Here is a 27,109-nt window from a genome sequence, read left to right as displayed (position 1 = left end):
TTGCCTCACCCCGTTTGTAAGTAAGGATCCGATGTAAGTCGGATCCATGTAACCCGGGGGCTGCCTGTATTGAGAAAATTAATTCATACTATATTGGAACAGTTTGTACCTCATCCACTTTTTCATATTGCAGAGTTCGGAACAAATCACCACAACTTACAAATCATATTTAGAACTCTTTCTCCAAATCAAGATTAGAAACTTCATGTCTCTAAAAAAGTCAAATTAGCACACAATTCTATGGCAAATTTTGTGACAATTCCATTGTTGTAGACTGTTGAACACACAAATACCCCTTAACAGCTAACACGTCAAAGAGCCATAAACTGGTCGGTCTTATGGTGGAGAGGTTAAAGGAAAGTAAACAAATTCCCTGTACAAATCATTGTACTGTCCAAAATTTTAAGAACAAAGATATATGAAAAGAAAATCACAGGATACAAAGAAATCTAACCACATGTGCTGATATTGGATAGCACAGATACCCTTGAAAAAGCCTGCTAAGACTACTGTTACATGAAGTCTTACTACTTACTGCAGATGAATAAAGAAATAACTATCCACCAACACAAGACAAACTGATTACAAAAATCTGCAGCATCTCTTAATGGAGAAAGTGACAAGCAAGAAGATTGATATCTGCACTATCTGCATTACGATTATCCTTAATTACACACACAGCAATATTTTAATCTAACCATGAACCCTCTCTTTTATACTACATTTATCAGAGTGGAACAAATTATAAGACCAACTAAAAGACCACAGACTAAATAACTCATTTGCACAATGCTCAGAAAAGGTTCATCACTTCTGACTGTATTAATTGGGCTATATGATTATATGCATGAATTTATATTTATGTACATTATTGTTCAAACAATGAAAACTTATAAATATATTTAAATAATAGAGTAAAAACCAGTATAATGGAATGCTAAACTATATGTTAGTGTTCAGACACTAGGCAGTACTGTGTGCGTAACAGACTTTATTTTCAACTAGTCTCAGCCACACCTGCCAGTTCATTAAAGGATCTTATGGAAGACATCTCTGGTGTATCTCTCTGAGAGAGAAGCTCTGTAGTCAGTCTATATTGGGCACAGAAGTCTGAGCTACTAGTAACAACCCTGCGGCTTACCATGTATAAGCTGCATATGAATGTCACAACTGAAGTAGCGTAGAGGAGAACTGAAAGAAAAGGAACAAAGCAACAATGGTGGCAGAGCCTGATCAATGTGTCACTCTTCAATGCCCTAAAGATCTTCAATTTCGACAAACCTTCAAAATGGACTGAAAGCACTCACTAGCAATATTTTGCATCACAGTCAAACTCCACATGGAAAGCAGAGACACTGAGATATGTTCTTGAATTTATGCTATGAAGAAGCAGGCACAGCATATATCTACTTTTTTTTCCCCCTTTAACATTTACTGAAGTCAGTCAAAGATCATTGTGAAAGAGTTCTGGCTATGTTTGATGCATACCTCAGAAAAAAGTGGTTTACTTAAGAGCATATTTTCAACAGAGAATTCAAGGACTAGGAGAAAATGTTAAATGTCTTATAAAATCTCTGCATGCATTGACTGAAAACTGTTTTAGGACTGCAAAAAGGTAAAGATACCAGTGAGAGGCTGGTTCTTCAGTTAACATATATTTTACATTAGGACTGGAGGCCTAAGTATCTGAAGGACACTAAAGAAGTCACAAGAGACTACAGTATGTGGACAATAAAGTGACTCAAATGGACTCCAGGCAATTGCATCATAATATCAAACTGAAGGGTATGTCTACACTACAGAGTTTTGTCGGAAAAACGGCTGTTTTTCCAACAAAACTTGAGAAACATCCACACTGCAATTGCATTCTTCCGCAAGAAAATCAAAAGAACAGAAAGGTTTTTCCAGCATTGGTAATCCTCATTCTACGAGGAAGAAGCCTTTTTGCGAAAGAGCTCTTTAGCAAAAATGTACGTATAGGGGTCAATTGTGGAAGAACTCTGTATGTGTGAAGTACAGGTGTGGTGAGGCCTGCATTGCTCCCCATTTCCCATTTCTCCCCCCTTCCCTACTACTGATAAGCCAGAAGCAAGTCTCTAGGAACATACACCATTGTAGCAAGAACAAATTGTAGATAAGGGTGGGAAAATAATCTTGTTTACCTAAATGTACTGATCATGTAAACATAGTCAAAGGACAAGCAGTACAGCTGAGCCATACTGTACCAAGTGATGAGTAATCCCCGGAAATTTCCAAACTGCCACAAACAATGTAGAGACACTGTATTTAAATCTGCACCAGAGCACAGCAATTTGAACCTCACTGATGGGCTTTGGGTACCGGCGCCTCGGAAGCTGAGACAGTCTTCCACTTCATCCGCAGCCAAAACGGGGTTCCCCGGCTAGCAGAAGGGATGTAAGAATGCCGCTTTTCCTATCATGTTGTTCTTTTAGTTAGTTTCTGATAGCTGTCAGAAAATAAACTGCTTGTGTTTGACAGACACCTGTGTAGCATGTCTTTGTACTTTGAGAATCCAGTGTTGGACCCGAGACTTACTCTTGCCGGCAACAGTGTGTGTGGAACAGGAAGAGGAAGTTCTTTTAGAAGAAGAGGAAAGAGGAAAAAGCACAGGTGCCCTGGTGGCCATTCCAATCATAGCAATCACAGCTTACATACGAGAGTGTGTCCATTCAGTCCGGATGCTTTTGATGCACTTTTGCAGTATGGACACTCTCTTTAGGAAGAAGTTTTTCTGGATGATCTCTTCTGAAAAAAAGCTTCTTCTGAAAGAAGCTTGTAGTCTAGATGTAGCCAAAGTGAGAGGACAAATACTAAATCTCATTCATGATGGATATCAAGGACTAACTGAATACCCTGAACAGGCTAATCGGTGTGGTGGCCAGGAATCAAAAAGGACAAAGAACAAAGTATCTGGAAGAAAACACTGCAAAAGAAACAGACCAACACAAAACCTTTTAAAACACCACCTCCTATAGGCAGACCTTGCCCTGGGCAAAATTCAGGGGACATCATTACCTGCTCAGAGTGGACTATTTTTCCGTTTGTTAAAATAATGCACTTGTAAGAAATAACATGTCACAGTATCTCTGAGAAACTCAAGTGCACTTTTGATTTTTTTGATACTCCAGAACAACTAGTGATGGACAATGAAATTCACTTGACCAGAATTTAAGTCACTCCAAATAAAATACAATTTTGATCATATTACTAGAATCGCACATTTGACAAGTAAATTTCAAGGCTAAGAGAGCTGAATACACAGTCAAGAAAATCCTACAGCAGGAAAACCCATTCCTGGCTCTTTTGACTATGTTGCATCAAACTGGATGGAAAAAAAGATGGATACCACCAGTGGTTATAAGAAAAAGAATTCACACCCACGTCAAATGTGATCAAGAGTATAGTTCAACAGAAACCTTCAACATCTACAATTTGCTCCTCAGACAGAACAATCAACAGAGCAAACTCTGTGGATGGAAAACAAGATGTTGGTGACTTAAGGTTTCCAAACTGACCACAGCCACTTGCTGCAACTAATGCACAAGACCAAGTTGTTAAACATTCATGTCATGCAATTAGAAAATGAGTACATTTCAGAGACAGTTAACAGACTGATATATACTGACCGTGCTTTTTTTTTTTTTTTTGGTAAGAAAAAAAGGTTAAAAGGTGCCGGTACTCTAGGCTCAAAGTTGTTGAGAAAAAAAACCCAAAACACCAGGAAATAGGAGCCGGTATGCCAGAGGGGAATCCCATTCAATTCACTTCAGATAGGAAAATAGGTGCATACCATCACAAAAAAAGCACTGTACGCTGAACTTCAAAGGTAGTATGATTTTGTAAATGGTAGAAATATAGCACTAAATGTAATGGAATGCAAAACTCTATTATACAAAGCACTGCTTAATGGCCAAACCATATAACATACCTCATTTAAACTAACCTCAGCCATACCAGGCAGTTCATGAAGAGATCTTCTGAAAAATATGTCTGGTGCATTTCTCTGAGAAAGAAACTGTAAACCAGTCTGTATCCGGTACAGGAGTCTGACCTGCTAGTCCTACAGACTACCAAGTGCAAGGTGTACACAAAAAACAGGAAAGCAGTAGCAGCGTATCCTGATTAGGTACAATACTTGCATTTCTTTCAGAATTGAGTTTCCATATGGTATTATCTACTCATTTTATAAACTGATTAAAAGACTGACGCAACATTGCTTGGGTTCTTCAGGGTAGGGGGCTGGGAGTGTAGGGAGTGCAGGAATCAGAGAAGAAACCTGAGGATGTGGGTGGCTAAGGGCAGGGGGCTTGGAGTTTGGCTGGGTGCACAAGTCAGAGCCAGCTTCTTCCCAGGGCTGGGGTGCTTGCTGTTCCCCTGTGGTCATTTGTATAACAATGTAACTGTCCCTGCTATCACACCCCTCCCTGTCTGATGAGAAAATTGTATGCCAGGCACATCCCATTGTGCTGGAAGAATTAAACCCTGACCTTGATTTTAAGTTAGGATAAGAGGAAGATGCATACCAAATTTGGTATTCATAGCTCTTACCACGTAGGAGGCATTCTTGAAAAAATGGACTTACAGATGGACATAGAGATGCACAAACTGCCTCAAATATATAGTAGATTCATGCTACCTTTCTTTTCGGATAGTGCTCCAGGTTTTCTCCAAAACCCAAAAGAAGTGGGATTTCATTATTTCTGATGAGATTTACGATGAGACTCTAAACTCACAGAAACCATCAACAAGTCTATCAATAAGTCTATGCCTCCTCCTACTCTGAACTCAGGTGGAAACTACACTATATTTGAAAAATGCTGCTTTAAAGGATCACTGAATCCAAGGGTTGCAAGAGACCTCAGGAGATCACCATGTCCAACCCCCTGCTAAATGCAGGACCAATCCCAACTAAATCATCCCAGCCAAGGCTTTGGCAAGCCAGGACATAAAACCCTCTAGGGATGGGGATTCTACCACCGCCCAAGGTAAACCATTCCAGTGATCACTACCCTTCCAGTGTAACAGTTTTTCCTAATATCCAATCTAGACCTCCCCCACTGCAACTTGAAACCATTGCTCCTTGTTCTGTCACCTGTCACCACCGAGAACAGCCTCTCTCCATTCTCTTTGAAACCCTCTAGCTAGTTGAAGGCTGCTATCTCCTCTCCCTCTTCTTTTCTGTAGACTAAATAAGCCCAAATCCCTCAGCCTCTCCTCATAAGTCATTTGTTCCAGCCTAGGATGAGACAGTGAAATTAATCAAATTCAATTTTCACCAAAATCTCACTCACATCCTTTGAAAAGAACTCTAAAAACCTGCTTCCACTGACCAACACTAGTCTTTGCAATACACGTACCATCTGTTCATTTCGCACTGTACCATTCATTTGATAGACCCATTGACATATTGGTTCTGTTCAGTTTGACACTTTCACTTTATTGTAAAGCATTATGCACACCTGGATGCATTATTAAGATTAAATAATAAAGTATCCCTTCACAAACAAAATAGTTAAGAGGGAAACATATCCTCAGGGGGAAAACACCACGTTTTAAACACTCAAACAGGTTTTTCTTTCTCCTTTATAATCTAGGAGAATTTTTGCTTATATAAAGGTGATTCTCAACATTCCTCAGTCTCCTCCTCTCCCCTCCCTCCCATTAAGAAAAGTTTTATTCAGAACCTGAACTGTTTTCACCATAAAGCAAATCTACTGACTGCATTGAAATTAATCAGACCTGTAAACCCAAAAGCTGTTCAAAGTTTAAATATTGGGAAATTATTCACTTAGGTTGTTAGTGTTTGTGGTGTAGCCACTGGTTAACATATGGATCTTCTTCTCAAATGACTCATTAGTTTCACTGCAGAAATGCTCTTGATGCATCTTGCAGTCAAATATAATGTTAACTTGCTTTTTTGCCATTAGAGCAAGCAATTGAACACTTCACTCCTGACTGATTCTTTGACTTAAGAGTCATACTTTGAGAACTCCTTATTTTAACAAAAGTAAAACATTTAATTCCAGTAGTCTGAAGACCAGATGTAAAAGTAACCAGGTTTCAGTTGTGTGTGTGGATGTATTTTAGACAGTTTCTGCATCTGTTTGTTCAAGAACTCTTTTTAAACAGTAAGAGCTAGGACCTCCAAATTAGACATGCAGCTTCCTCTGATCCTAACTTAAAACAAGGTTACAGTTTCGTTGCGACAGGAAAATAGAAAGTGCCTGGAATGGGACTGTTCTCCATAACATGGAAAACAAATGGGCTGATCGGTGGGAGAGCTATCTGCAGAGAGTGATCACTGGAGGCAGCCACTCCAGCAGCAGTGGCCAGCTGGGGATAGGGCTCTACATGGCCAGCTACTGGACCGAGTAAGTGGCCCGCCTGCCCCAAACTGTACCAGATAGGGGGAGTGAACCATGCCCTCCAAGTCCCTGCCGCAGCCCGTCCAGAACTCCCCGCCTCCTGGTCCAGCAGCACAGATTGGCCCTTCCTAGGACTCCCCACCCCCACCCCAAAAGAGGCCAGCACTGGAAATACAGCCCGGACCCCTCCACAAGAGACACCTTCTCACCTCATCCCCCGAAAATTTGCTAGGGCTGGGAACTGCAGCCTGGCTCTAGACTACCTGCAGGCCAGCAGGGGTAGCTGGAGGCCAGAACCAGGCCCCCAGAGCCCAACCCTTCCCCTCCCCCCAACCAGCTGCAGGATACAGAAGCAGTAGTTGGAGAGCAGGACCAGCACCCAGAGCCCTGATCTCCCACCAGACCATCTACAAGGTGGGGAGAGCAGCCCAGGGCTCTGCCCTCCCGGACCATCTGCAGGGCAGAGGAAGGGGAAAGCTGGAGGCTAGGGACAGTCCCCCCATCCTCAGGAGTCGCTGCCAGCTGTGGAGCACAGCCTTGGCCCTCCAGGAGAAACCACCAGCCAGGGAGTGCTGCCCCAGTGCCCAGGCCCCCTGGGAGAAGCAGGAGTAGCTCCACTCTCACCATCATAGGTGGCCCCAGTAAGTCCCCACCAGCCTCCCATCCTGAGTCCTGGACCTCCCACCCCTCACCGTGACCCCTGCAGCCCCACTCCCTGCACTGAATCACCAAACACCTGTGCTGACCACTGAACCCCCCCACATCTCTAAGTCCCCTGCCCTGACTCCCGCATCCCACCCCCTGCCCTGAGCCCTCCCCATACCCAACTACCTGCCCTGAGCCCTCCACTCCCATTCCTAGTCCTCTGCCCCAAGCACCTCGAACCACCCAACCTCCTGCCCTGGGGCCCCTAATCACCTGCTCTGACTCTGGCACTCCCCCTCCATGCCTCCCAGCCCCCTGCCATCACTTCTGCACCATAACCCCCCCAATGGAGGCCTCTCTGCCAAAATGCCATTTTCAAGGTGACGTCCAATGAAGCAACAATAAATGTGAGCTTAGCTTCTGATGCCTCTTTCTGTTCCTGATGGAGAATGATTTAATAATGATCCTATGATTTTAGGAGAAAATCAGCCTCTGACATCTGTAATGTCAGATTTCCAACATGAGCTGTCTGAGAAAGACTCGTGGCATAGAGATTCCCTTGACAGTAAAGCCTTAAACTACCTCTTCAAAGCCCCAACAACATCTTAATGTAAAGTATGTATAGCTCTAAGTAGCCTGTGGCAGTGGCTCTCAACCTTTCCAGGCTAGTGTACTTCTTTCAGAAGTCTGATTTGGCTTGTATACCTCCATGGTTCACCTCACTTAAAAACTACTTGCTTATAAAATCAAACATAAAAATACAAAAAAATGACAGCACATTATTACTGAAAAGTTATGTTCTCATCTTTACCATATAGCTATGAAATAAATCAAGTAGAATATAAATATTATACTTACATTTTAGTGTATAGCATACAGAGCAGTATAAACAAGTCATTATCTGTATGAAATTTTAGTTTGTACTGACTTTGCTAGTGCTTTTTAGGTCATATATTGCAAAACTAGGCAAATATCTAGAGGAGCTGATGTAGCCCCAGAAGACCTCTGAGCATCCCTGATTGAGAACTACTGGTCTATGATACATAGACCTCTCAGTTACCAACCATGCTCATCCTTCAAAGGCATTCTCTCATTACTGGAAGTGCAGAGCTTCAGGTTGGGGTCTGCTATCATAGACCAGTTCCCCAGAAACATTTATAAAAACCAATGAATTGGAATAAGCAATTGCACAAAAACAAACATTTATTTTAAAGAAATATCAATAATAATTACAACGTGAGACAAAAATGGCAAATGAAAGAGGAAGTGGAAACTGAGGGTTCCCAGTCTTCCTCAGCACTACAGTGAAAGGTATGGAACAGATTTGCTGCACAGCTCTTTATGCAACTCTCATTCAAATGTTCAGTTACATAAAAGAACACATGCGTGTTTTCAAGAACCACTGCTTTTCAGAGGGTAAAACACACTTCTGGCATAGGTAAAGATCTGCACTGCATTTTTTTAAAAAGCTCTGAAAATAAAACTTGAGACATATTTGGGAAATATACAAGAATTGTAATTTGTCAGGCAAAAAACAGAACAAAAAATATCAAATGAATGAAAAAAAGATTTATAAAAACAAAAGGGAACTACCATGAGCATCAGTTCCTAATTCCTATATAGCACCAGCCATATGCAATTACTCAATAATTCCTTCAGTGAAAGGAAATCGAACTACAAATAAATATGAATGCATATGTTTATTCAATTAGGACTATAATTAAATTCAAAGGAAAACCTTTTGAATTTTTGAATTTTGAAGATTCTAAAATAAAACTGAACTGGACTAAAACAATTGTAAGTAGTTAGTATTTCATAAGTAACTATTTCAATATACTTTTCTTCCATTTCAAAACTGCATAACTGAATAGTTGGCATCTTTATTGTCTAAAATATATTGAAAAAGCATCAACCTTTTCCACTATGATGAGGTCTCCAACTTGTATGTCTGAACTCTTAACTTGCACTTTACCTTAAAAAAAAAAAAAGGGAGAAGTTTAATCAACTTAAGAAAATATCAGCAAAATCACAAGAACACAAATTATACTTCAAGATAATATTACTGCTTTGTGAAAATAATAGGATGATAATAAAACTGATCTTTAAAGGTTCATTCAAAAGTAAATAGCTTTAAATTGTCAGATTATCACCAGATTATCACCAATAAATACAACAGCATGAATTTTGCATATATCATTCACAGAATCAGGTGTTACAAGAACAAAAACTGTGGAAGATGCCTGGATATAATCTATTGCACTAACATTAGAACTGAAAATGGACTGAAAAAGCACATGAAGTCTTTCAACTTATCTAGTACATACCCAGTCAGATCCTGACCAAGTCAGAAGCAATTACCTGTATTGAAGCAGAACTCCCTAACTGATGAGCTGTTAGTGAAAGGTAAGTTATAAGTGAGTAGTTTAAGAAAAATCACCAAAGTCACAAATGACAGTGACTCACACTAATGCTGGCAGCCACAGTGCAGCAGAGACATCAAGATTCCAATGGTATAAACAATTAACTTCACTCTCATTTAAAAAAAAAAACCAACACTTCTACATCAGGAAGTTTGCAATGTAGCTCTCTATATTTTATCTGTTTGAAGTTAAAGGATTCACTCTCCAGAGCTGAGAGTCCAACAACTGCTATGAATACTAAATTCATATTTTAAAGAAAATCTCAACATTTAGGTAATAATTTAAAACTTTACAGCACTTTACAGACATTAACTAAAAAATCCTCACAATCCAGTAAGGTAGGTAAGTTTAAATAGGGCCATTTGATGGGTGGATAGGAAAGATGGGCTAAGTGACTTGTCCAAGGCCGCAAAATGAATTGGCCTGAATTCTAGCCAATTCAAACCACCAGACAATGATGCTTTCCTGAAGGACAAAAATCAACACAGATATATATCTGTGGAAAATATAAGTACTTGAGGCATTAGTGTTTTTATCCTCTTAAAAAAGAAAGAATTCCAAGATATCAAGTTTAGCATCCTCCAACTAAGCAAAAAAAATGTATATATAATGTACATAAAAGCTCAAGAACTGAAATAAACAGCTAGACAACTACAAACTTGTTTTCCCCTCAAATTTGATAGACAGAATTAGCATCATGTAGCTTACAATCAGTCCCTGATAATTATCACTCCTGCTCACATGCATTAAAAATAAAGCCTCTTTTTGGGGAATGAACACAAGTGAAATTCTTACACTGTAACAAAAAGCAAGTGGATTTATTAAAATGACACATTATCAGTTTAAAATATTAACTAAAGAACAGAAGTATTATGGAAAGAAAATTAATACACACTATTTCATTTATCAATGTTTAATTAAACTAAGATGAAAACCAAATTGCAATCTAAAGAGCCAAATTCTGCAAATCCTTATTCATCTGTATAATCCTACTCATGTGAGTACTCAATCCCATTGAAATCAATGTAATTGCTCATCTAAGTAAATAAAGATTTGCAGGACTGACATTACTATTAAATATGTTCTGAGCAATTTATGAAAACTGGAATTTTGTAAACTTTAAATGTATAAAATAATGACTTAAAATTTGGGTGCCAGTCTAAAAATAAAATGAGCATAGCTCACTGAGTTACCATCCCTGAATGCACATTTCACAGCATCATCATTTCTAAACACGGAAACATCTAAAAAACTATTTAAGGATTTTGATTGAACTGAGCACACCCCTCTTCCAGTAGGACAGCCTTCATTACTGACAGATAATATTTTATTTACATTCCTGACTGCTTTCAAACACTCCTCACCATTATATTTTTTTTAATCACATCTTCATGCCAACCACTGGAACTGTACAAAAGCCTCAGTAGTTGGAGACAAAACGCATCCCCCGACAAAGCAGAAGATGAAATAATTAATGTTTCATGCCCACAATTTTTCTTAAGTTTCCAGCAGGAATTTCAAGGCAGCAATGATTGAAATGAGTGATTTATACACATTTGTTTAGTCTGAATCAAATCTACTAGCAGCACTAAGATCATCAGCTAACAGAATAATCTAAATATGCATCAATACGATAAAAAACCTATTACTTTGTACTAGCCAGTGTAGACCCTTTACCGGGGTACTGAATTTCAACAATTAGTATGAAACATTATTAAAAGAATCAAGCATATGGACCACAGCATGTACTTAACTAATTTATGCTGACAGTTTCAAATGCTATTAAAATGTCTCTCGGTAATGTATGCAATTTTGTGAAAGTAATTAATTTTTAGTAACGTGACCTTAGAATCTTTGTGTGTGTAAACGGCCATGTTTGTGTATGAATTATCAAGATTTGGATAAGTGACATGAAGACTGTTAATGAAACCTAATTGAGTAACTATTAAATAATTGTGTTTTCATCTATTGAATCGTTCAAAAACATCATTCAATTGTTTATTCTATTTGCATTAGCTATAAAGTCAACTTAGAGCTTACAAAAATTAATAGAAATTTCTGTTAAGATTCCCCCTATCCAGTCTGTCTTTTTCTTGGCAAATTTAGGTTCAGTAATATTAAAGGATACTTTAGGGAGCTATGCTATTTTCTGAAATTCTTTTTGTATTTTTTAGATACAGTAAATCTCGTTTTAGTTTGCTGCCCCCCTTTTTCCTTCTACATCACAGCCCTTTATTTTTTCATATTTTATAGCATGTATGCCTTAAAGCAGGGGTAGAGAACCTCAGGCTGGATGCGGCCACTGACTTGCCTAGATCGGACCTCCCTTAAAGGCTCAGGGCCGCTCTCCTCCTCTCCCCTCCCCCCCAGCATTGGGGAACCCATGCTGGTGCTTCCATCTCCCCCCCACCACCACCACCATTTCCTCACAATGGGGCTGGAGCACATAAAGCTAGGCTGGGCCCCCCTAAGCTCAGGTGTGTGACGGGAGTGTCTCCTCTCCTCCTCAGTCGGTGGCCACATCAGTGGGGATTTTGATTTTTGGGGGTTTTTTTGCTTCTCACTTGTAAGCAGCCCCCAACTGGTTTTTGTGAGAGTCAGTGGCCCCCCGACCCAAAAAAGGGTCCCCATCCCTGTCCTAAAGTGTGTGTAATTATATACAACATAAGTGACCGCTATGGGAGTTGTAGCCTTAGACTTATATCCTATATTCTATCACTTAAGGCCCTAAGCATCCAGGGATGCCAATCATATTGCCAATAAAAGCACTTTTAGTCAGTTTAAGGTTTGTATCTCCCCTCTGTGGCATTCCCTCCCCCCAACAATAAATCATGTTGCAGTGGTAGTTACATAAAGGATTATAGGGCATTAAGTCTCACAAATAGGAAAAAGAAGAAGGTGCAGAATCACCACAGTCTATGGGGTTCTTTTAGGCAGGACTAAAAAACAACAAAGGCTGGCTGTAGGTATGTAGGGTAGAACCTTCATATAATAAATCCTAGAAACTTTACTGTTCATAATAAGTTACCTAGACCCTTATTCCAAGTTTAAAGGTAATATTAACATAGTAAATCATTAATATTAAACAGTAGTGCATTTTGTGCAATGTCTTATTTATCTTACTTTACATTGATTATTCATTTGTAATTTTATATTTCATGGTCACAGCTCAAGAAAGCACGCTTGAATTTTGATCCATAGATCATAGATTATTAATTCTTCAAAATGAAAATGAAGACAGATAGGACACAGTAATGTCCTTTTAAAAGTCTTTAGTAGAACTTGGCTCAGTAATACAAAAAGTAGTTTAAACACTTGAAATACCTTGAAGTACCTACAATACTTTCCTTAGTTTGTCAGACAGAAGAGTCATTATATATCATTTCAGAGAACATTAAAATAAGGCAATATTATGTCTTAGCGAAGACGCATTAAGAGAAAAAACATGTTATTCAGTGCATAAATTATTTTTGCAAACTATTTTTCCCTCTACAAACATCTCACTAGCTAGAACACTCTTTACCATCTGTGTAATTACCAATAAAAAGTCCAAATCTGTCAGAAGTGGTTGCGCATCTAGACTTTATAGTCCACCAAGGCGCAAGCCTTTTGCCTAAAGCGATATGCAGAATTACGCAGAACTGAAACACAAAAATAAGTGTCTATAATTCATTACTATCTCAAGGTAAAGACTTTTGTATTGAATTGCAATGATTTGGGAAAAAAAAAACCTAATAAATATCTCATATGTGCTAACAAGTATTTTCTTCTAGAGACCTTAAAATCATGATGAACAAAATATGAAGTTGCTGTAATAGAAAGGACATGATTCACCTTTTTATGGCACATATTTTCTAATACTATTTTATCCAGATAATATTTATGTAAGTTTTCTATGAAGATAAGATTTGTCAATAATATGACACGTAGTTACATGATTTCTTGCATACTGTAGTCTAACAACTATCCCTTTCTGAGCTGGTAACAGTCCCTGCCTCTAATCACTAGTATAACAACTCTTGAAGAGTAGGTATTAAGTACAGTGTTTGAACTTTTACTAGACATCTACTAATCTGAGTACTCCCCGTACTAATCAGAATATCTAAGAAAAAATGCAGAGGCAAGGAAAAGAAGGGAAAAGGAGATTTCTATATTTTCTTCCTACTCTACTGCCTCTTTTCTAATACCAGGGGAGAATAGGTTCTGACTATTCTCACTCACCCAGACTTCTGACTGCTAAAAATAAGGAAAGGAAAAGAGTTCTGGTTACTCTCTCTCCTGCAGTCTGGTTTTAGAGCTCTCTCCCACTTAAGTACCGTAACTCAAGTGCCTGCCTCTGCTGCCACATGTAGGTTTCTCATGCAGCATGATGAAAATAACATTATTCTTGGCAACATAAATTGTGTCAAATGGCTCTGAATAGTAGAAACAAAGCTGGCACTACAAAGAGGGTTGTCTGCGGATTCAGGAAGTTATCACTTGATCAAGTCACACTGGATAGGTTCTTTTTATCCACAAACACCAGATTTTTTTTAACTTAAGAGTTCTATAGAAATGGAAGGCTTCGGACATCTTTTTCACGCACCCCATGCAAGTGGGTTTTCAAGTACAGGAAGTGTGGATGCATGCACAAAATTATCAGTTAGTATTAAGAATTTCCACTGAAATGAAAATTTCTGAAGCTAACCAGCAGAAAAACAAAGCAGTGATGCTCATCTACAGCACAGTGACCATACAACTCCATTATTTTCTAGGGGAAAAAAACCTGGTAGCACTGGTAGGCAAGTGAAGAAAATTCCAGAATTATGTAGCTTACACCTACATAAATAAAAAATATTTCTTCTCTAAAGAAGAATACATTACTACAATATGACAGAACAGTCAGGCTCTGGAAAGAAACTTTGGTATTTGATAGGTACTTTGTTTACAGTACACTCAAATATCATTATTGCAACTTGGAAAATTATTTCAAAAAGGTTAGAAAAATCTAAAATGGTTCCTATCTTAAGCAATTAAACATTTATAAAAATTGTCTGCAGAGAAACACATGCAAATCACCAGTGGAACCAGACTGCTGGCACTAAACATTAATAAGGCCGTAGAGCAGTTTTTAAACTAAGAGATGGGGGAAAGCAGATTGGTGCGGAGATGCACGTAAATCGGAGAGAGACTTCTCTTAGAGGAGAATCCGTTGATAGAGATTCTCTAAGCTGTAGTCAGAAAGAGAGGAGGGGAGAGGGCAAACCATGGGCCAGAGCTGACAAACAACCTCATACAAAGGAATCCAATGCATCAGGGAAGGGCAGACAAATAACCAGTGGCAAATTTTTAAAGTGCGTGTACACAAATGCTAGGAGTCTGACTAATAAGATGGGTGAACTAGAGTACCTCATACTAAATGAGGAGATAGACATAATAGCCATCACTGAAACCTGGTGGAATGAGGAAAATCTGTGGGACACAATCATACCGGGATATAAAATATATAGAAAGGATAGAGTAGGCCGGGTGGGTAGCGGAGTGGCACTGTATGTGAAAGATAATGTAGAATCAAATGAAATAAAAATATTAAGTGAATCAACATGTTCCATAGAATCGCTATGGATAGAAATTCCATGCTCCAATAATAAGAAATTAGCAGTAGGGATATATTACCGACCACCTGACCAGGACAGCGATACTGACATAGAAATGCTGAGGGAGATTAGAGAGGCTACCAAAATAAAGAACTCTATAATAATGGGGGATTTTAATTACCCCCATATTGACTGGATACATATCACCTCAGGAAGAGAAGCGGAGATAAAATTTCTCAATGGCTTAAAATGACTGCTTCTTGGAGCAGCTAGTGCAGGAACCCACAAGGGGAGAAGCAATTCTCGATTTAGTTCTGAGTGGAGTGCAGGATCAGGTCCAGGATATAACCGTTACAGGACCACTTGGGAATAGTGACCATAATATAATAACATTCAACATTCCTGTGGTGGGAAGAACACCTCAGCAGTCCAGCACCCTGGCATTTAATTTCAAAAAGGGGAATTACGCAAAAATGAGGGCGTTAGTTAAACAGAAATTAAAAGGCACAGTGACTAGAGCCAAATCCCTGAAAGCTGCATGGAAACTTTTTAAAGACACCATAATAGAGGCCCAACTTAAATGTATACCCCAAATTAAAAAACATAGCAAGAGACCTAAAAAAGAGTCACCGTGGCTTAACCACCATGTAAAAGAAGCAGTGAGGGACAAAAAGGTATCTTTTAAGAAGTGGAAGTCCAATCCTAGTGAGATAAATAGAAAGGAACATAAACACTGTCAAATCAAGTGTAAACATGTAATAAGAAAAGCAAAAAAGGATTTTGAGGAACAGCTAGCCAAAAACTCAAAAAGAAACAACAAAATGTTTTTTAAGTACATTAGAAGCAGGAAGCCTGCTAAAAAACCTGTGGGTCCCCTAGATGATCGAGCTATAAAAGGAGCAATCAAGGACGATAAAGCCATTGCGGAGAAACTAAATGATTTCTTTGCTTCAGTCTTCACGGCTGAGGACGTTGGGGAAATTCCTGAATCTGCACCATCCTTTGTGGGTGATGAATCTGAGGAACTGTCCCGGATTGAAGTGTCATTAGAGGAGATTTTGGAACAAATAGAAAAACTTAATGTTAACAAATCTCCGGGACCAGATGGCATTCATCCAAGGGTTCTAAAAGAACTTAAATGGGAAATTGCTGAGCTGTTATCTGTGGTTTGTAACCTATCCTTTAAATCGGCTTCCGTACCTAATGACTGGAAGGTAGCCAACGTGACACCAATATTTAAAAAGGGCTCTAGAGGCGATCCTGGCAATTACAGACCGGTAAGTCTAACTTCAGTACCGGGCAAATTAGTCGAAACAATAGTAAAGAATAAAATTGTGAAGCACGTAGAAGAACATAATTTGTTGGACAAAAGTCAACATGGTTTCTGTAAAGGGAAATCCTGTCTTACTAATCTATTAGAGTTCTTTGAAGGGGTTAACAAACATGCGGACAAGGGGGATCCAGTAGATATAGTATACTTGGATTTTCAGAAAGCCTTTGACAAGGTCCCTCACCAAAGGCTCTTGTGTAAATTACATGGCCATGGGATAAGAGGGAAGGTCCTTTCTCGGATTGAGAACTGGTTAAAAGACAGGAAACAAAGGGTAGGAATAAATGGTAAATTTTCAGATTGGAGAGGGGTAACTAGTGGTGTACCCCAAGGGTCAGTCCTGGGACCAATCCTTTTCAACTTATTCATAAATGATCTGGAGAAAGGGGTAAGCAGTGAGGTAGTAAAGTTTGCAGATGATACCAAACTGTTTAGGATAGTCAAGACAGAAGCAGACTGTGAGGGACTCCAAGAAGATCTCACCAAACTAAGTGATTGGGCAACAAAATGGCAAATGAAATTTAATGTGGATAAGTGTAAAGTAATGCACATCGGGAAAAATAACCCCAACTATATGTACAGTATGATGGGGGCTAATTTGGCTACGACAAATCAGGAAAGATCTTGGAGTTATCGTGGACAGTTCTCTGAAAACTTCCACACAGAGTGCAGCGGCGGTCAAAAAGGCAAATAGGATGCTAGGAATTATTAGGAAAGGGATAGAAAATAAGACCCAGAATATCTTACTGCCCCTGTATAAAACTATGGTACACCCACATCTTGAATACTGTGTACAGATGTAGTCTCCTCACCTCAAAAAAGATATTTTGGCCTTGGAAAGGGTTCAGAAAAGGGCAACTAAAATGATTAGGGGTTTGGAACGGGTCCCATATGAGGAGAGGTTAAAGCGACTGGGACTTTTCAGTTTAGAAAAGAGGAGACTGAGGGGGGATATGATAGAGGTCTATAAAATCATGAGTGGTATGGAGAGGCCTGATAAAGAAAAGTTATTTATTAGTTCCCATAATAGAAGAACTAGAGGACGCCAAATGAAATTAATGGGTAGCAGGTTTAAAACTAATAAAAGAAAGTTCTTCTTCACACAGCATGTAGTCAACCTGTGGAACTCCTTGCCAGAGGAGGCTGTGAAGGCTAGGACTATAATAGAGTTTAAAGAGAAGCTGGATAAATTCATGGAGGTTAGGTCCATAAAAGGCTATTAGCCAGGGGATAAAATGGTGTTCTTGGCCTCTGTTTGTCAGAGGCTAGAGAGGGATGGCAGGAGACAAATCGCTTGATCATTGTCTTCGGTCCACCCTCTTTGGGGCACCTGGTGCTGGCCACTGTCAGCAGACAGGATACTGGGCTAGATGGACCTTTGGTCTGACCCAGTACGGCCGTTCTTATGTTCTTACCACAAAATAGAGTAATGAAATTCCACCAGGCAAGAGGAAAAACCTAAACATCCCAGTTTACAAAAAAGAGCATATAGTGACAGAGAAGTCACTCTGAATTTTCTATTGCAAGACAATTGTATGGCAATAATCGTTGCTAAGGTTAATATATACTGTAACTAGAAGCACTACAGTGGTGCATCTCATCACAGGAAGTGTAAGGCTCAATTCACACATTCTATAATATAGGAAGAAGGAAGATTTTTCCTTTGTATTTTCTCTATTTTTATGCTAATTTTGCCCGACAGAAAAGATGGGGAACAAAGCCCATAGACAAACCTAAAACCTGGCTGAACAAGTCTGAAAGGACTTTGACATGTCAGTTTCAGCTCTGCAGCAGAGACACCTTGAAAAACTTCCCTTAAGATAAAGAGAGTGAACAAAACTGACAGGAACTACAGTGGCTGAGCCACTACCGTTCTGCCAAAGACTGACAGGTCTGGTCATTCCACTCCTAAACCAAGGCAGTCTGAAGACCTATTAAGGATCCGTGACCCTTTCTATCTAGAAGACAAATTACTTTTTAGTGAGTGTCTTGGTAACAGGCTAAGACAAGAAAATAAAAAAAAATGTTGAAATCAGTTTAAGACATTAAAAAAACAGGCTGAAAAAGTAGACAAGACACACAAGAGGAGTTCACAATATACAACAGAAGGGCACATTTGGCTCACATCTATAAAGATACACACAAGTCTATTGATATTTAATTTCCTGAAGCAAAGGGATTGACAGAGAACAGCAATCTTAAATAGTACTTTATCAACTCTGCATTCTCCTTATCTTTCTAGTGCAAATATGTAAAACTAATAATTAAGGCTAAAATACTTTGCATCTGACCATGGAGCAGCAAGTACCAGAGTTCTAATTTTTATGTCCGTGAGCAGAGCGATTTTTGTTATGTGCACCAATATGAATACATCATCTCCATATTGGTGCACATAACAAAAGTCATTCCACACATGGAAGTGTGTGGCAGGGGTAAGGCTGAGGCATTGGGATATGGGAAGATGAGGGCTCCAGGTGAAGGTACAGGCTCTGGGATGGGGTCAGAGATGAAGCATTCAGAGAGCAAAAGGGTTGGAGCAGAGGGTTGGAGTGAGGGCTCTGGCTGGGAGTGTGGGCTCTGGGATGGGGCTGAGGATGAAGGGTTTGGTGTGCAGGCTGCCCTGGGAAAAAGGAACCCAGCTCACTCTAACTGCAGCAGCTTGGGGCTAGGTGAGAGGTACCCCTCTACTGTCTTTATAGCTCCAGTGGGTATGATTGGGAAGGTCACCCAGCTGCAGCAGTTCCATGTGAGGGCTGTGAAGAAAAAGGGCATCTTTCCTGGCAGCTCTTTTCCCAACCTGGCAGCTCCAGATTGGGCCTGGCAAGGAAAAGAGCCTCTTCCCCGGCTTCAGCAGCTTTTAGTCCAGAGAAGAGGCACCTCTCTCTGCTGCAGCCCTGAGCTCCTGCACAGGGCTTAACAGGCAGCTGCACCACTTAGCCTTAGAGGCAGGTTAGGCGAGTACCACTGACATGGTGAACTTTGATTCAAAGGCATTTTCTGATTAAAAACAAAAGCTCCAAAACAACAGCAAGTCTTATGGGAGGACAGCACTCTGTAAAGTTGATATTTCTTATGCTAATAACTACATTCACACTTTAAGTTGACATTTGGCTTTTCACTTGTCGGTTCACACTCTGCAAGGGATAAGCCTTTACATGAATATCCCCCTGTAAGTGCTGAAAACAAAGTGTTAGACAATGACAATGCTATAGAGAGAGAGATATGAAGAGAGGTGTTCATAGGTAATTGGGCCAGCAGTAGCCACTTTTTATGGTACCTGTGCTCTAAACCTAAGAGTAAATAGCACAGCAAAACAACACAATTGGCAAATAACTGGATCAGCTAAAAATGATGTAGAGAAATAGAAGTCAAGGGCAGGGGAGCATTAGGTCAGCATAATGGATTCAGGATTCATCAACTCCCACTTTTCCTACTGACTTATGTAACCATGGGCAATCCGCTTAACCTTTTTCCTCAGTGTTCACAACTTAGGAATTATCACTCCCATTTCAATCTGAAAACTGAATGCTAAAGTTTACATGTTTGTAGAAGAAATTGTTGTATAGATGGTGCTATTTAAATAGACTGTATTTTTAAAGTGCAGTTCTACTAAAAAAAGTAACTTTCTAAAAATGTCATCAAATTTCCAAATTTACTGGGTTTATATGATCGGGGTGCACAAATACAAAAAAATTCAAAATAAGTCCTGCAAATTTAACCTAAAATATTAAACAATTTCTTTATTCTCATGAATCATTGCTGCTAATACAAATTCTACAGGCCAACTCCTGAATTATGCCTATGATAATTATATTTTGAGGTTTAAGTGTCTAATGTAATTGCTGGTTCTCTCATTGTCCACATAAATATTCTTTCCACAAAAATAAACTTTTTTAATCCTGCTATGGTCTTTGCCTCAGGTGTTGCTTGAGGCAATGAATTCAACTCACCCTGGCAGTAGCACTATGACCTGTGGCAAGGGGGTACAGTCTGTCCTAATTAAGAAACTGATAGACATATGCTCAGAAAATACCCAGCAGTCCAGTGTTTATGTAGCATGATTGTTCAGAAGTTTTTCCTAATGTCCAATGTAAACCTCCCTCGCTGCAATTTAAGCCCACTGCTGCTTCTTCTACCATCAGAAGCCAAGAACAACAATTTTTCTCCCTCCTCCTTGTAACACCCTTTTAGATACCTGAAAACCGCTGTCATGTCTCCTCTCAGTCATCTTTTTTCTAAACTAAAGAAGCCCAATTCTTTCAGTCTTCCCTCATAGCCCATGTTTTCTAGGCCTTTAATAATTTTTGTTGCTCTTCTCTAGACCTTCTTCAATTTTTCCACAACTTTCTTGAAATGTGGTGGCCAAAAGTGGACACAATACTCCAACTGAGGCCTAATCAGCACAGAGTAGAGCAGGAGGATAACTTCTTGTATCTTGCTCACAACCTCATGTTAATGCATCCCAGAATCATGTTTGCTTTTTTGCAACAGTGTCACACTGTTGACTCATATTTAGTTTGTTGCCCACTATGACCCCTAGATCCCTTTCTGCAGTACTCCTTCCTAGACAATCACTTCCCATTCTGTATGTGTGGAACTGATTGTTCTTTCCTACGTAGGACACTTTGCATTTGTCCTTTTTAAGTTGGAGAATGCAAGCCAAGAACTTCTCAATACCAACTGCAAAGAGGGTTTCAAGATGTGGGCATATTGGTTGAGCACAGGATGACTATATATCATATGTGATGTGGTGGTGAAAAAATTGTAATGCAATCCTAAAATGCATCAAGCAAGGTATTTCCAGTAGGGACAGAGACGTGTTATTGCCATTATACAATGCACTGGTAACACCTCATCTGGAATCCAGTGTGCAATTATGGTCTCCAATGGATAAGAAAGATGGACTCTAATTAGAACAGATCACACACACACACACACACACACACACACACACACCAAAAAAAAATGATCAGAGGAAGGGAGATATTACCATATTAGAGTGGACTCTAAGAGCCTGGCTTGTGTAGACTAACCAAGGGTTATGGGGAGATATGACCGTTCTCTATAAAACAGATCAGAAGGATAAGTACTAGAGAGGGAGAGGAGGTATGTAAGATAAGGACCAAAGCCGACACAAAAAGGCAAAAAGTAGACATGAAATTAAGCCATTGTTTCCAACCATCAAAGGAATGAAGATCTGGAACAGCTTTCCAAGGGGGGAAAAGGAGGGGCAAAAAACTTAAATGTTTTTGAGATTGATGCTGATAAATGTATGGAGGGTATGGTCTGATGAGATTGCCTATAATGGCATATGGCCAATCTGTGACTACAATGCCTGGGGATGAGGTAGTAGATGGGAAGGAGAAGAAGTTACTCACCTTGCCTAGTAACTGTGGTTCTTCAAGATGTATGTCCCCGTGGGTGCTCCACTCTAGGTGTCGGGCTCGTCCCACACCGCAGGCCAGAGAGTCGTCAGCAGTGGTCCAACCGGACCGCGCATGCGTGGCAGGTATCTCACATCGTTTACGCCAAATCTGAGTGCGCGCAGTATAGCTCCCGCCAGTTCCTCCTAAGCTGAGACATCTGAAATACAGAAGGAAAGACTCTGAAGCGGGGAGGAGGGCGGGTCATGGAGCACCCACGGGGACACACATCTCGAAGAACAATCGTTACTGCACAAGGTGAGTAACTTCTTCTTCGAGTGGTGTCCCTGTGGGTGCTCCACTCTACGTGATTTCAGTGCACCTGCGAAAGGTCCCGCTGATGTTGGGAACGGGATCTACGGGTCGAGGACGCTCCCAAGGACCCCGACCGGAGAGACGTCGCATCCGAATCTGATGAATAGTCAGACTCAGGCCAGGGTGGTGCCGACGAAGGGTGTGGGGCAAACCTGGCCATGGATTTGGGCTTGCCGTCATGTACCCGGTGGGGGCTCACCTGTTGCGGCACTGGGGGACCCAGGCCCGGTGCCGGAAGAGACGCTGCTGGCGCCTGCGGCACCGGGAGACCCAGGCCCGGTGCCAGATATGGCGCTGGAAAAGCCGCTGAAAAACTCAGACTCGGTGCCGAGTGAGCCGTTGGGTGCAACCGTTAACTGGGGCACCGGCAAGGTCCACGCGGTCGGTGCCAGTGCTTGCGACAGTGTGGAGATGAGTGCCGGTCCCAGAGAGCTAGATGCCAGGGAAGACAACGGTGCCGCAGAGGGTGCCACATGGCTGTGAGGGTTCGGCACTGGTGCAGCCAAGCGAGGAGCCGGGAGAGAGCTCAGCATCGATGGGGGTCGGGCACGGCCGGATGCCGAACGAGGCTGACGATCTGGCATCGAAAGCTGCATTGCTGCCGAGGCAATCGGTACTGGTCCCACATGGGACGGTCCCGACGCATAAGGTGCCCGAGCCTGCCGGTCATGGCCATGTGGAGGCGAAGCCAGAGCCAACACGGCCTCTGGCGTGGACGACCTCGACCCGTCCGCCTCAACCAACGACGTAGGAGAGGTGGTGAGGCTGATGAGGTCCTGTGCCGCCTCAAAAGTGTTCGGCGTGGATGGACGGTGCGGAGGCAGCTGCCCTGGACTAGCAAGACATTCCGCCCATCTATGCCGCACCCCCGCAGATGTGCGCACCGGTGAGTCAGCACCGCAGTGCTCGGCTGACGTAGTCTTTCTAGAGGGGGATCTTCCATGAGACTTTTTAACCCTCTTGGACGCCGGAGAGTGAGATTGGTGCCGGGATCTCGACGACGAAGCAGAACATCGCGCGTGGACGCCGGCGTGCTGCGCACCGTAGGGTGGTCAGTTGGTACCGGCTGGAAAGCCATCTCCATGAAGAGAAGTTTTAGGCAGGAGATCCTCTCCCTCTTCGTGCGCGGTTTGAAAGACTTGCAGATCTTGCAGACATCTGCGAGATGGCCCTCACCCAGACACTTCAGACAGCTGTCATGTGGGTCGCCTCTGGGCATGAACTTTCCACAGACGGCGCACGCCTTAAAGCCTTGCGGCCCTGGCATTTCTCACCCCCGAAGGGGGAGACAAAGGAAATACTAACTACCTAACTAAGAGAACTATTTACAATGAAAAGAAGAAGAAACGGGAACCATTAACTAAGAAAGAGAGACAGAGACGCTCCAACGACCGTCATGGGCGGTAAGAAGGAACTGAGGTGGGGCAGCGCCGGCAGGGGTACTTATGCCCCGCTATGGAGGCGCCACTCCAGGGGGCGCCCTGCAGCGCTACGGGTACTGCTAGGGAAAATGCTCCAGAAGACGCAGTGCACGCGGTGCGTCCACCCTACTTCGAATGGACATGAGCAACCACTCGAAGAAGAACCATTGTTACTGCACAAGGTGAGTAACTTCTTCTTCGAGTGGTGTCCCTGTGGGTGCTCCACTCTAAGTGATTTCAGAGCAGTAGTCTGGCATATGGAGGCAGGTATCGGAGTTATGACCTTTTTTCCATGGACAAAACTGCGGAAGCAACTGCTGAGTCGGCATGGAAGTGTTGACAGCGTAATGTTTCGCGAATGTGAAGTTGGATGACCATGTGGCCGCATGGCAGATGTCTGGTAAGGAGACCTCCTTAAGAAATGCTGGGGAAGTTGCTACTGCTCTGGTTGAATGGGCTCTCAGTGCACGAGTGGGGGTTTTATTTTGTAATGAGTAGCAACATAAAATACAGGAGACAATAAGTTTCTAAATGCGCTGTCAGAGATTGGCCCTTAGAGCACTCTGCGGTGGATAGTAGCAGGCACTGGGATTTATGGAAAGCTCGTGTTCTGTTCAAGTAGAACACCAGAGCCCGGCGGACATCCAGGGTGTGTAGACGAGATTCCTGGGTAGATGAATGTGGCTTAGGGTGAAAGGTTGGGAGTATTATAGGCTCGTTAAAGTGAAATTCTGAATTCATCTTGGAGATAAAGCTCGAATGGGGACGTAGTATTCCCCCAGTTGGTGAAAGTGTATATGGTGGTGTAGCTGAGAGGGCAGCCAGTTCACCCACCCTTCACACAGAAGTAATAGCCAGGAGGAAGATGACTTTCATAGTGAGTGTGGGCAGGTCCGACGTCACCATCGACTTGAAAGGGGGATGCGTTAGTGCATCTAAAACTAATTCCAGATCCCACACGTCCAGAAGTTTCCTGTGCAGGGGGGTATAAGTTTGTGAGTCCCTTTAAAAACCTCTTGGTCATTGGGTGGGAGAATAATGAGTAACCCTCTATGGGAAGCCAAAATGCAGAGATCGCCGCAAGGTGAACCTTGATAGAAGAAAGCATTAAACCTGACTGTTGTAATTGTAGGGCATAGTCGAGGAAACGCTGGATGGGAAGCAAATTGGAATCAAGGTTGCTGGCATAGCACCAGGATTGGAAACAGCGCCATTTGTATAGGTAGGTAGTACGTGTGGAATCTCTTCTACTGTGCATCAGCACATGCTTGACCTCCTGGGAAAAGGTAATTTCTGTTTGCCGGAACCAGGTAGGAGCCAGGCCATGAGGTGCAGGCGGTGGATCTGTGGGTGTATAAGCCTCCCTTGCTGCTGTGTCAAAAGGTCATGTCAGTCTGGTAAGTGGTAAGGGAGACATCCGGAGGAGAAATAGGAGCCATGTCTGGTGGGGCCAGAAGAGGGCTATGAGAAAGACCCTGGCGTTGTCTCTGCTTATTTTCTCCAAAAGTTTGGGAATCAGTGGAATCGGAGGAAAAGTGAACAGCGGGTGATGACTCCAATCTATTAGGAAAGCGTCTCCGAGAGATTTCGGTCCGAGGCCCCCTCTGGAGCAGTAAAATGATCACTTCGCGTTGTGATACATTGGAAATACATCTATAACAGGACATCTCCACCTCCAGAAGATGTGCTGTTTTACCTCGGAATTCAATTGCCATTCGTGTTGATGGACAGAGGTGCCTGCTGAGAGTATCAGCAATGACATTGTCCTTGCCCAGCAAGTATATCACAATGATGGAAATGTTGTGGCGGATTCAGCAGTTCCATAAATGGGCTGCCTCTGCGCAAAGGGATCGTGAGCAAGCTCCGCCTTGACGGTTGATATAGTATTCTGCCGTCATGTTGTTGGAGAGAACTTGTATAGAGCATCCCTGAATACTGGGTAGGAAATGCTTGCAGGCACTGGCTACCACTCACAGCTCGAGGAAATTGATGTGTTGGAGGGACTCCTGAGCAGACCATCGGCCTTGAATTTGGTATTCTCCAAGGTGGGCTCCCCAGCCCATTAAGGATGCATCTGTTGTGATCTGCACCATGGGCTGTGGGCGATGAAAAGGAACGCCGGCGAGCATGTTTGTGGGGGTACTACTCCATGTTAGGGAGTCTCGTACCATAGCAGAGACGGACACTGTTCTGTGAAGATTGTGATTGCCTGGTCGGTAAATTGAAGCTAGCCAATGCTGGAGGCATCTGAGGTGTAACCTTGCGTGCTGCACCACATATGTGGTGGCAGCTATATGACCCATGAGCCTCAAAGCAGGTAAGTATTGAGGTCTTGGGGCTCGTGTAAAGTATCTGTATGAAATCTTGAATTACTTGGAATCTGGATAGGGGCAGGTATGCCCTGGCCATGGTGGAATCCAGTCATGCCCCGATGAACTCAAGGGATTGCTGCAGAATCGTAGAAGATTTTGCGAGATTGATTATGAGCCCAAGAACGTTGAATAGAGCTTGTGTCTTGTTGATCTCATGAGAAGCCTCCTCCAAAGAAGGAGCCTTGATTAGGCAATCGTCCAGATATGGGATTATTATGATGCCCTGTCGGCGTAGATAAGCGGCCACTACTGCTAACGTCTTCAAGAAGACTCTGGGCACTGATGAAAGGTTGAAAGGAAGAACTCTGTATTGAAAACGTTCATCCCCTACCAGGATCCTGAGGAAACGTCCGTGGGCCGGATGTATAGTCACATAAAAACAGGCGTCCTGTAGGTCGAGGGACGTGAACCAGTCCCTGCATCGAGCGCTGGGATGAGGGAGGCTAATGTCACCATCCTGAACTTGTGCTTTCGCAAGTATCAATTGAGTTGTTGGAGGCCTAAGATTGGTCTCCACACTCCTGACTTTTTCAGGGTAAGGAAATACCGGGAATAAACTCCCTTGCCCCGGAACTGTTCGGGCACCCTCTCTACGGCACCGATTGCAAGTAGGTGGAGAACCTCTCTTTGTAAGAGAGGCTCGTGAGAGGGGTCCCTGAAGAGGGACAGGAAGGGGGGAGGGAGAGGGAAGGGGTAGAGAAGCAAATGGGATTGCGTAGCCCGATGTGATTAGCTCGCATACCCATCTGTCGGTAGTGATGGCAAACCACTGATGTTGGTATGGTCTCAATCGATGATGGAACAGTTTGACTCTTGTGGATGCTAAACTAAAGGGATGGTTTGCAATCCCCTGATCAAGCCATCAAATGGACTGCCGGTTAATTTTACTAGTTAGGCGCGCTGTTGTTTTGGGGTCGTCACTTCTGCTGTCATTGCCTAGGCCGTTGCTGGTCGTATTGCCCGTATCAAGACATCGTGTATGAGAAAGCCTCTGGCGATAGTAAGGCGTATATCACCGAAGTCGGTAAGGTGGCTTATACATCCCGAGCAAGGTTCTTGAGTCCTTGCCTGAATGGAGTACCTGGGTCAGTCTTCTCGGTGAATAAATTTTGCCTGTTGAAGGGCAGGTCTTCTAACTTCTGACTGTAGCTCCTTTGGTAGTGCAGCCAGTTGGAGCCAGGATGCTCTGTGCATCACAACTGATGTGGCGGTAGTTCTTGC

General features: G+C 42.2%; 1 protein-coding gene across 3 annotated transcripts in view; it reads right to left on the bottom strand.

The window, feature by feature from the left end:
• ATP9B (ATPase phospholipid transporting 9B (putative)) overlaps window positions 1-27,109 on the bottom strand; it is a 314,205-nt gene that overhangs the window by 232,095 nt on the left and 55,001 nt on the right. For all 3 annotated transcript variants that reach the window (XM_006128867.4, XM_075921103.1, XM_006128868.4), the window contains exon 6: window positions 8,945-9,003. In XM_006128867.4, the coding sequence (XP_006128929.1) occupies window positions 8,945-9,003 (59 nt within the window). The remainder of the gene's footprint in view (window positions 1-8,944; window positions 9,004-27,109) is intronic.

Source organism: Pelodiscus sinensis, chromosome 2 (assembly GCF_049634645.1).
Source record: "Pelodiscus sinensis isolate JC-2024 chromosome 2, ASM4963464v1, whole genome shotgun sequence".
Lineage (NCBI taxonomy): Eukaryota > Metazoa > Chordata > Testudines > Trionychidae > Pelodiscus > Pelodiscus sinensis.
The sequence above is the reverse complement of the archived record's forward strand: the minus strand, read 5'-3'. Positions and strand labels throughout refer to the sequence as shown.